Source organism: Triturus cristatus, chromosome 11 (genome assembly GCF_964204655.1).
Source record: "Triturus cristatus chromosome 11, aTriCri1.1, whole genome shotgun sequence".
NCBI lineage: Eukaryota > Metazoa > Chordata > Amphibia > Caudata > Salamandridae > Triturus > Triturus cristatus.
This window is the reverse complement of record NC_140594.1, coordinates 661871205-661883296: the sequence shown is the minus strand read 5'-3', so window position 1 is coordinate 661883296 and position 12092 is coordinate 661871205. Positions and strand designations below refer to the sequence as shown.

General features: G+C 43.5%; 1 protein-coding gene across 2 annotated transcripts in view; it reads left to right on the top strand.

Annotated features, from left to right (window-relative positions):
- The window catches only part of SLCO2A1 (solute carrier organic anion transporter family member 2A1), a 530482-nt gene that overhangs the window by 229948 nt on the left and 288442 nt on the right, over window positions 1–12092 (top strand). For both annotated transcript variants that reach the window (XM_085634233.1, XM_085634232.1), the window contains exons 2-3: window positions 1137–1274; window positions 9272–9434. In XM_085634233.1, the coding sequence (XP_085490359.1) occupies window positions 1137–1274; window positions 9272–9434 (301 nt within the window). The remainder of the gene's footprint in view (window positions 1–1136; window positions 1275–9271; window positions 9435–12092) is intronic.

Here is a 12092-nt window from a genome sequence, read left to right as displayed (position 1 = left end):
AAATATAACCTACCTTAGATAGTGCTTAATACATCTCAGGTTCTGGTCATTTTGCTTGAAAATGCGCCACTTGCCACATATTTTCCAAAATTAATTGGGAAAAAATTAGGATGGTCCCACATATAATTTTGTCTCTCAAAAAGTTATGACATGTCTGCCTGCTTTGGGATAGGAATGGGCGGGGGGTGGAAAGGGCCTGCCGTAAGGATGGTGGTGGTGCTGTAGGGCACGGCATTCAAGAGGGAAGTCACTAATGAGAAGAGGGCTGGTGACGCTATGGCAAAGACCCAACCGGATAACCCAGATCTCTTGACTGGGGGAGAATGTTTTGATTTGTTCTGCATTCCGTCCATCAATTGTGTGTCTTTTGCAAACCGGATAGGCAATAGTCTAGGGAGATGGTAGGGAAGTGTAGAATAGTGGAGATAGAATCGGAGGGTCCATACTTTTCGCTCATGCATTGCGAAGGGAGATACCAATGAGAAAGGGGGTGCTTCCCACACATGAAAGGTGATTTATAGAGTGATACTGCAGCATCATTTTGGTGCAGGGAGTATATTGACCAAAACCCGCGCACTCAAAAACATCTACAAATGAAAAAAAGTATTCCTGTTGTCTCAGTCATCACCTGCAGTATATCTTCATTTTCAAAACTGGGGCTCTAACACCACTCAATTCTTGTCAATAACTTACATCTGTAATAATTCATAACATAAGCACAATCAGCATATACACCCAATTCCTTCGTAATGAAGTATGAAACATACTCGCGTAAATGTAAAAACTCAGTCAATTTTCATCCGACCATAATAAGAGAGATAAGTGGACAATAGATTGAGTGTAGGAAACCTGAATTACATCAAAATAAACTAACACAAATAAACATAATACACAGCGAAGGCAGTCAACGCTAAAATGGACAAGGAGGTAAAAAGTAATAGGTGGTGGTGGAGGTTCCACAAACAGGGATTTTACCTACACATGTCAAGCCTAGCTTCCATTTGCAGCATGGTAGCAGACAGAAGGGATGTGACGTGCAGTCCTGATAAAATATTGCTTTGCGTGGTGTGCTTTCTTTTGTTTGGCAATGGCCTCCATCCAAAGCGTCATTCCTTCTCTTGCTGTACTCCTCGCAGGTTTTTGTGCTGTGCCACGGGCTCCTGCAGCTGTCTCAGCTCCTCTACAGTGCATACTTCAAGAGCAGCCTGACCACCATTGAGAAACGCTTCGGCCTCTCCAGCTTCTCCTCTGGCCTTATCTCCAGTCTACATGAGGTAAGCAAGGTCAGCGCGACAATGCAAACAACAGGTCCACAAGGTGGCTACAGACCAAAAGTCCTTAGATTGACTCAACGTTAGCACCCAAACACTTCTAAGCTTCTGTTTTGGATCACACCCTCAGCTACAAAACTCAAAATCCTCACATATCTTCTTCAAAAATACGATTTGACAGTTTATAGTTTCTAGACTATCGAAGAAGCGATACTTTATCTGGTGAATGATAAATAAAAAGTGGAAACTGTTTTTTTAAAAAGTCAAATCAAATAAAAGTATGAGAATAACTTTGCATATATTCCAACAGCCCTTTATATGGAAACAGCTGCCTATTCTCATTTGGACTATTGTAGTAAGCTGTGTGCAGTCATTCCGGCCAGTGTTTGTCAAATGCTTCAAATTATTCACTGCCATCAATCAATCAATCATTTGTAAAGCTCTCCAAATTACCCGTGAGTGTCTCAAGACCTTGGGATTGCTAGTTGCTTCGTGGTAATCTGTTCAATCAAACAGTCAGGTCTTGAATCCTTTCCTGAATTTCTGCAGCAATAGAGTGTCCTGAGGTGCAGGGGAAGGTTGTTCCAAGCTTTGGCCGCCAGGTGTTAGAAAGAGCATCCTCTGCTGTTGCCCCAGCAGATTTGGGGGGTGTCTCCAAAGAAGAGGGAGGTGTATTGTAGGTGCCTGGTCGGTTGATGAAAGGTCATGCATTTGTTGATGTACGCCAGTCCCTCATTTTGCAGGGCTCGGTATGCATGGGTCAGCATCATGAAGTAGCATCTGCTCTGAATCGGGAGCCAGTGTTACTTTTTGAGGTGAGTTGTAATGTTGGTTTGTCCGGGGAGGTCAAAGTTGAGTCTAGCCACTGAGTTTTGTATAGTCTATAGTCTCTTCAGGAGGCGTGCTGTGATCCCTACGTACTCTGTGTTCCTGTAGTCCAGCTACTGGTGACAAGGGGATAAGTTGACTGGGAGCCACTTGCAGATCTTTTGGAGCATGCGTAGGGTGTCGAAGCAGGACAATGAGACTGCTTTTACCTGTTTCTTCATGAAAAGCTTACTGTCCAAGATGATGCCAAGATTGCGGGCATGGTCTGTTGGACAGATGATGGGACGAGATAAGCAGGCCATAATGCGTCATTCCACAGCAAGGTGTTGTTCCCAAAGATGAGAACTTCCACCTTGTCCGTGTTGAGCTTTAGACAGTTGTCCTTCATCCATTTGTCAACGTTCATTATGCATCTGTGGAAGTTGGCTCTGGTGGTGGAGGGGTGACAATGAGAGAATGAGCAGGGTGTCGTCAGTGTAGGAGATGATGTTAAGTCCGTGCGATCTTAGGGTGTTGACCAGGGGCTCATGTACGAGTTGAGGAGGGTGGGGCTGAGGGACAATCCTTGGGGTACGCTGCAGATGATCAGACTAGTATCCTGTTTGAGAATGCATAACACTGACATACTGACACTGGCTTCAGTCAAGGAAAGAATATTTTTCAAAACCACCTGTCATGGCTTGGCATCACAAAAAAACCCTGGCACTATAGGAAAACCACAGTGAAAACAGTTTACAGTGTACAAGAATACAGAAGTGGTTAGAGTCAATGCATATCTAATCTGCACCCTTGAAAACCAGTGCCTAATTTGTGCCCGCGTTTGCTCGTGGTGGAAATTGGCATTCATTTTAGGGAACAGGACTTATTTTTCATCTTCAGACATTTACCTAAAGCAAGAGTGAGACAGGCAGGAAAGGGAGGAAGAAGAAGGAAGAGAAAGGCAGGAAATGAGTGACCACGGGAGAAAGCAGGAATGATAAAAAAAGTATAGGCAAAGCAAATAAATTTGCCCTGCATTTTGAATCATAATAAAATGCATCTTGAAGAAATATAATTTAATGTGCTCTGATTCAGTATTCTGAGATGTAAAATAGTCTGCCATCCACTGCAAAGCACACACTCCAAAGGAAGCAGAATAATACACCTAACATCCAACTGCCTAAGGTGAGAGAGGAATACTCCTCTGAATGGAAACAACACAACTCTGTATATTTTAAAACATTGGTAACAATAGATTTTGCAGATGTCAGCACTTTCCGGTCACACCGAAAAACTTGCAAGAGTGAGATAAAGAGACAGGGTGTAGGGTGTTAGAAGAACATGAGGTTGAATCAAAGCTAGACAGCTATGGTTGCTCCGAAGATGAACGTTGTGCCCCTATACTTATTTTTTTTAAAACTTATTTAGCTCTGCCAAAAACGGATGCACTATAATCTTAAATTTAATGGAAGAGAGTAAAAGGTATAGAAGGACTACACGAGAAAAGCAAAATGGCAGCTTTAATGATGACTTTTAAAAAGTTTCTAACATTAGGCTGTGAAAAATATCTCAATTCTGATGTAACCAAAGAACAAGCCAGGGGAATGTTCACAATGCATACTTATTGTGACACATGTATCACAAAAGCATATTATCCTCTCACCAGGCGCCTAAGCTTGTTTGACCAGGTACTGGAAGGGCTGCACTTAAAAAATAAATTAAAATTGTGTATGAAGCTTTGATGGTACTAAATAGCTTATGCACAGCCCTAAGGCAAAACCAAATCACTTTTCGTGAGGGGAAACTTGGAAAGCCTACCTACCTCAACTGGAGGAAGTAAGAGCTGCGGATGTCAAGTTTGTTGTGTAGTCTCTGTAAGCAGGCATGTCAGAGGCTTTGGTGTGGCTGAGGGCCGAAAATGTTGTAGGGTCTCTATCTGAAGCACGTAATGTGGTGCCACCCAGTGTTGTCGCAATGTGTGCTTCATCATGAAGGAGCAGATCAGGCCTGCTTTCAATTATGTGATACCTGTTGCAACAAGAGAACAGTGCCCCCAGTAATGCAGGGCCAGTGGCCAACAGGCATGACTGCTATCTCCTTGCGAAGGTTCTGCTTGTAAGCATCCACACTCAGAAACAATATATTTATTTATATGTATTTATATAGTGAATACTTTACCCAGCGATGTCAGAGCACATGTTCACAAAAAAAAGAAAACAAATTACAAATTGGAAACTAAAGTTGGAGACATTTGGTTGCGTAGGTACATTTTACATATTTATATAGTTAATGAAGGCGGTCGAACTAGCTTTGTAGTGAGTGTAATGAAACAGTCAGTCACTCCAAGGGATGTGAGGGCGTGTGCCTGATGGGGGGCTATGCGAAAAGAATTATTGATAAAAGAGTCTTTGGAAGACAAGAGCTTTAGGGTTCGTATTGAAGATTTGGATAGAAGTGGTGGTGTAAAGGTTTGAAGGAAGCTAGTTCCAAATTCTGGTCGCATTGCCTGAGAATGATTCTGCCAAAGTATTTCCCTTTTGAAATTCGGAGCTTCGAGCAGTAGGTTTTCAGCATTACGTGAGGGTCTCGAGCCACCTGAAATTTTTAGTTTGTTAGCTGGGTGGCAAGGGGTAGAAGTATGGATGCCTTTATGGGTGATACAAGCATTCTTAAATATTGACATAGCTTCAATGGGTAGCCAGTGAAAGGGTTACCAACTTGGGTGTGATATGGTCACTTCTTTTGTCTCCATGGATGGATTTTAAAGGAGAAAGGTGGATCTTGGGAGGCCGGCAAGAAGATAATTACATTAGCCCAGTCTGGAGAGAACAAAAGATTAAACAAGGGTTTTCAGGTCTTGGTCAGGAATTAAACGTTTGATCCCCTAAGACGGGGCAGTTGGTAGTGTGCATTTTTAGGCATGGTGTTGATTTGGCATTGGAGGTTAAGTCTTTTGTCCAGGATGATTCCTAGGGATTTAGCACTGTCGACTATGCTAGGTTTGCAGTTAAGAATGTTTATATTATCCATCCATGATTGTACAGGAGGTGGAGGGTGTCGTGACAGCGTTAGGAGCTCACCTGTATGGAAACCACTAACCTGACTAGGAGGCAGCAGGGACGGAGTCAGATGACAGTTCCCACCTTCCCGAAGGCGCGTCGTGCCCCAGAGAGGAGTTTACTACTCTGGGACAGACGTCCCCCCGGCGGAGAAGGGAAAACCAAGGAGTAGCTCTGTGTGGTGATCCTGGGTGAAGGCTCGGGTGATTGGTCTCTTATCTGCAGGCGTGACGGAGGGGAACGCACCAACTAGAAAGAACAAGGGCAGAAGATAAGTCTACTAAACAAGGTCTCTCCTGAGAAGCAGACACCCCTATTTGCATATGCAGTTACTCCCCCCTTCCTACCTGAACAAGAGATCAGACACTACGAACTTCTATTCCCATCTGTGAAGGGGCCCATAAAAAGGAAACAATATACACGACCAGAGCTGGACCACCTAGAAAAGGTAGCACTTAATGTACTTTGATGTCAGCAGTTAAGGAAGCAGCCTTCTCACGTTGTTGAGTGCACAGCGTGAAAACGCGCAGCACAATAGCACTGCTGCATTTGAGAATACAAGTATGTCCAACAGCAACTGACGGTGTGCGTAAGGAAAAAGCTCTAAGTACCTAATAGGACTGAGGGCCCCTGTCGAGTCGGGGAAAGGAAGAAACAGGGTCTCGCACGAGCGAGGAGCCCTACCTGAGCCTTTCGGGTGGTTTGGGGAAGTCCTGGAACAAACGCCCGACCTCCGGCGGGGTCACACCTTCCGCCTGGCGTTGACGAGTGACGGCCGTAACTTGCTCCGGGAGTCTCAGCTGACTGAAGGGTCTTTGCAGGGTAAAACACGCCCGACCTCCGGCGGGGAACACCTTCCGCCTGGCGTTCGGGGAACTCGGTAAACGGACTCGATTGTCAAGCCCCGATCCCTGGTATGGGCGGGGCTATATAGCCGCCCAATCCGGAAGCTCGCTGGTCTTGGTGCTCCGTGATGCTAGAGAGGGTGTTCTGGGAGGAGTAGTTTTCATGGCTCGGGGTTGGTAGCGGCTGGTAACGCAGGTCATGACAGAGGGTTTGAGTTTGAGATAAGAAGGAATTTGGTTTTAGAGGGATTAGGTTTTAGGTGGTGAGACGTCATCCATTCTTGGATGGAGTTGAGGGTGAGGAGTGAAATGTTGTGTGCAGAGGGACACCTTGAGGTATTGTTGGGTGTTGTCAGCATAGAGGTGATAGAGGATCCCAGTCTATTGTAGTAGCTCTCCCAACGGTTCCATGTAAAGATTGAATAGGGTGGGAGCCAGGATACATCCTCGAGGGGAGCCATGATCCACTGCCATTGATGTTGAGAGACTGTTTTGGAGTTTGATCATCTGAGATCTGCCCATAAGGTAAGATTCAAACCTTTTAAGAACTATGCCTTCAAAACCAATTCTTTATTTTAGCGTGTAAAGGAGTGTGTGATGGTTTACAGTGTGAAAGGCTGCAGAAAGTTCCAGCAGGGTCAGGAGGCAGGAGCTACTAGAATCAAGAGGATGTGCATAAGTATTGATGAAAAAATGTAATGGAGAAAGGGGAGAGAAACAGGAAATAGACTGGGATAGGATCAGGTCCAGTGGGACAGTGGAAGCTACCGATAAAGTCAACAAATAATAGCAAATGAAGTGCTGGGGAAAGTTATACTGATTTCGAATCCGAAGCAATGTATTTGTCCAATGAGTGCCAAATCACCTTAGATATTTGGGGGTAGACCAGACGAGAAGACTGAATACTGTGTGCACTCCTGAGAATGGAAACGCATGCCCAATAGGTGTGGTGTGAGAGATTATTAAAAGATTTCCACTCTGACAGGATAACTTTCACTGTAATCCCCAGTAGAAGGTCCAGTAAGGCCATATCATGGGAATTTAAGTGTAATGTAAGTCTGGAAGCCTAGGGACCTACAACGATTGTGGGAAAGTTATGGGCAATGGGTACCCTAAAAATCTCAGAGAGCTGCTTTTGGATTGGGTCCCAAGAAGGGACTAGGAGGGAACATTGGAAAACATGTATTGATGTAAACCAATCTCCTGATTACAGTTCCAACAGATGTCGTGCGATGGATTGGATAGGAAGTTATAATTTTTTAATGCACTATTGCCTGTATAGAGCCATATAGTTAACAGCTGTGGAAGGGAAGGATGGACTGTGTGGGTGAACTCACACTTGCTAGTGTTTTAAATATAATTCAATAAAACTTGCATCACTCAGTTTTTCACTTGTTAAAGGACAGTATGGTAAATATTCACTGGCAGGTAAGTGTAAAAGCATAAATGTTATACCTCGGATCCTTGCAGTGGTTTCCTCCCTAACTTTTTGCCTCCAGACCTCCTGTTTGCTGACTTCGTTTTTGCTGGCTTTAGGACTCTGTGCACTTTACAACTGCTAACTGTGGCTAAATTCCTTGTGCTCTCTCATTAAAACATAGTATAATTGGCTTATACCAAATTGGCATATTTAATTTACCTGTACGTCCCTTGTGAAGTGGCACTACCTGTGCTCAGGGCCTATACATTAAATGCTACCAGTGGGCTTCCAGCCCTGATTGTGCAACCCACTTAAATAGCACTTTAAACATGTCTCAGGCCTGCCATTGCAGCCTGTGTGTGCAGTTTTAAACTGCCATTTCGACCTGGTAAAATAAACATTTTCCCATGCCCAAACCTTCCTCTTGAATACATATAAGTCACCAAGAAAGCAGCAGAATTTCTTCAATTCTTCAATGCAAAAGCTAATTTGCTCATGGATCATACCTCGCATACAACTCCACATGAGGAATGCAAACCAAAGGCTCCTGGTACAGCTCTGATGTCATCACCAATGATACCCTCCACAAGAACATTTTGAAAGCAAAACCTTCAAGCCAAACTCTGGACCCTTTCCTAAGCAACCTTGCAATAGACCTTTACACCTACACACTCCCCTATTGGTCTAATCGGATTAACCTCTTTCTCAGCCAATGTTCATTTCCTGATGCCCTCAAAACAGGTCAAGTGACCCCAAAACAAAAGAAACCCTCTGCAAATGTGGACGACCTTAACAACTTCCACCCTATCACCAACCTCCCTTTGCTTGGCAATCTGTGTATCAGAGCAGCTCACCCAACACATCAAGGACAACAGTCTTCTAGATAAATTTCAATCTGGCTTCAATCAAGGCTGCAGCACCAAAACAGCAATACTACAGGTTATCGACGACCTTATGTAAGACCTGGCTTTTCGGATGACTCGAAGCTGCTCAACCCCCCCCCCCCCCCGCCCGCCCCCAACACCTTTAGACCCTCACGGGTGAGTAGCACGCTCTGTAAATCCCTGATTGATTGATTACTTGATTGATAACTTCTAGGTTTCCTACATATTAACAGGACATCACAGTACTCCTCAATTTCTTGCTCTGATGCTAATAGTCAGTGATGCCTCTCCTACGATTACTTGTCGCTCCTTATAACTTTCATGACTATACTCTTTAGTTTGTGACATGTAATCTGGCTATGTTTACATGGATTATTGTATGTATCACACTTTCATTTTGGGACTGGTAATATGTATGTTTTACAACCAATAAAAATTACATATAGAAAAAACGCTTGCACGTGTGGCAGAGAACTTCTGCACACTCGCTATTCAAACGTAGTTTACATGCATTGCCTTTACAGAAATTCAGATGCATATCTTGAAAATAGTGCAGCCATTGTTTTGACACTTTAGCCCAGCCGCTATCAAAAGCGCCAATTGGGTTGTGTCAAAAGATCGATTTTTTATTACGATCTTTAAAAATATTGAATCAAATATTAACCACACCGCCACACCTATGCAGTCAAAGTAAGTGTAAATAGGTAAGTATATGTAGGTAGGTGTAGATTTACTCCACAGCTACATTCTTTGACAATATACATATATAATGTCAAGGTGTATAGATGGGGATTTAAGAAGAGTAAATCTGTACTTACCTATAAACTTTCATAGTCGTTGGTGGCAGTCGGAATTCTGGATTCAATATTTTCGTTGTCGAAATAAAAGACTTGATAAAGCAGTAGAGGTGAAGGGGTGCTCTTCAAATAACAAGTAACTGGGGCTGGGAAGCCATCAGTGAACAGCGTTCTCTCTCTCCCCGCAGATCAGCAACGCCGTCCTCATCATCTTCGTCAGCTACTTTGGAAGCCGGGTGCACCGTCCGCGCATGATCGGCCTGGGCGGGCTGCTGCTGGCCCTGGGGGCCTTCCTGCTGACGCTGCCGCACTTCATTTCTGAGCCCTATCAGCTCAACTCCATGTCCAGAGGTAAGTGCCTACTTCTCGGGGGCGGGTGCCTTGGGGTTCGTCGTTCTTCTTAAGTTCTCACCCACACAGGCTCCAAGCGGGGTACTTTATTACCCTGGTGAAAGGGCGTTTCGTTGTAAAAAGAATGTATATAATTTATGCAAATGTAGGCACTGTGGCCGGTTCCTATTAAGGCACACTCATCTTTACACCGTGCAGACAGGGATTGAGTGCCCTATGATGAGTAGCACCTGCTACTACTTGGCAAGCAGAATCGGTTATTGATTTACAAAAAGATAATACCCCTTCAGTGGCAATGTTAAAAGTCAAGACAGTTTATTGTAGTGTACTATATATGTTTCCTGATGGTTGTCACCTACCTGCCCAGGTACTCCACTGTCTGATCATCTGATCTCCATGCTTTCTTCATCAAATCATAATAGCACTGGAAATGTAATTCATAATCCAGTACTTAAATAAGGGAGAAGCCATCAACCTGTATTGGTCTAGAAAGGATCCTTCCACAAGAGGATTTGGAGGACTCATGTACTCTATTGGTCCTGCAGAACAGAGACCCAAGCTCAGGACACTATGGCTACTATTGAGCAAAATGTTTTTAGAAAATGTGTTCTCATTTTAAAGCTGTACTGTAACATTTTCTTTACCTTACTGGTCTTTGTAGCCAGCCAAAGTCCAGCAGCCAGTGCTGCAGTAGGATTGCAGTGTGGATTCCAAGAGCTTTGAAACATGGATTGTGGCAGTGTGGCCCCTGTAACTAGCCTGCATCCAGTTCACATCTGGAGTCTTGCAGTAGTTATCGTGCCCTAACGCAGGTATTGAGTCCTACCCGTGATGGGTTACCACGTGTCAGCTACACCACCCTCCATAACTTTACCTTCTCTGCAGCAGTTGACGTTCACCACACGACGCAACACCCTGCAGAAATTGGGGTGCCATGAAGAGGATGTCTAACCTCTAAGCATTGGATGGGACTCACAATAGCTCATGTATGTGTAAGACCTTTCAAATAGGTTAGTAGTTACACCCTTTATTTACACTGTCTGGAAACTGACAATATCTCAGCATGCACCCAAAAAACTCAATTATTATTTCTAAGAGAGATTGCGTGTGTATGGGCAGAGGGCTGTTTAATTACAGGGAACCGTTGTAAAACTGAGAGGCATTTGATTAACAGCAATGCTGGTTCCTGGTGGGGTTAAACAAGGCTTCAGTTTATTTTGGTGAGCTGGCTTCATTAGTGTGGATGGAAGACATGACTGTTTGGGAGGCATCTGGCAGCACCTTGTGGTGAGTTTGGACCTGTTCATGGAATCAGCAAAAGCCAGACCTCAAAGACAGCCCAGAGAAGGATGTCTAATCCGTTTTAAGGAGCGTGCTTTGCTTCAGTCTGCAAGTATTTGGGGCATATTTACAAACAAATGTCGGATTGCAGAGCTGCGTCAAATTTGGCAGTGCCACGCTCCAACATTTTGAAAATGCAGGGATGTGCCGTATTAAAAAGAAAATGGTGCACCCCCATGTTTCCTCTAGCGATGGCTCAAAAAAGCTGCCTTGCACCAACGCAGGCACCCTGACCCCATGTTGCAAGGGTGCCCACACTGGCATTGTGACTATTCACTATTTACAAGTGTAAAGTTACCCAGAATTCTAGATTTACATTTCATAACCCCCTGAATTAGGGGCTGAAGTCTAATTTAGGACTGTAACGTTATTACTTGTAAATTGTGTTTTTTTATTGAGAGAAGAGCATTAATTAATGCATTCATACAGTGGGCCTGATTCACAAACTGCAATTTGTAGTACATTTTGTAGCACTAAATAACATACTGCAAAATGTAATACAAAGTGTATCTTTTGCCTGTACTTGCACTTATAGAGTTCTCCAGCCCAACTGTGGAGTCTCAGCTCATGTTAGTAGAGAGTTTAGTCGTAACTGTGGGAGGGACACAGGAGAGTTGGTGGGTAGACTTGCTACGAAAGGGGATGGGCTTAGGGAAGAAGAAGACAGGTAGAGTGAGGGTCAGGTAGGGGCTTAGGGGGATGTCACCAACCCACACAAGAGAAAGCCAATTGCATTACTCTGGGGGTGGAGACATGTAACTTACACTTTTGTAGTAAGTTTACACTTGGAGTCTGTGAATACTGTAAGTAGTAAACTTACTTCAAAGTGTAAACTTACTCAGAAGTCTAACTTACCTTTGTGAATCAGGCCCAATGTATTTTCCTGATCAAATAAAAAAAATCACAGAGATTCAAAAAAAAGAAGGAGGAATTACTTTCCATAAACATTTAATTTACACCTGAACATTTGTCCCCTAAAAATAGTTGAATACAATTTACAAAACTGGCACATTAATGTCCATTACTTGTTCAATGAAGATGTGAATAGACGCTTCCACTCCTGAATTACTTATAGTCTACAGATAATTATGGAAATAAATACAATAGATGGATTCAAACTTGCCAGGTTCAGTTTTAATTCCCAACATAAGATTTACCATATTGAGTTCAACATCAAATCAGAGTTTATCCAATAGCTCCCTGGTAATTTTCGACTAATATTTTTAAGCATATGGTACTTGACAAACATATGTATTATATCAGCAATTAAAAGACCACAGCGTGGGCATTTTGAATCTCTCCCTTTCCCCTTTCACC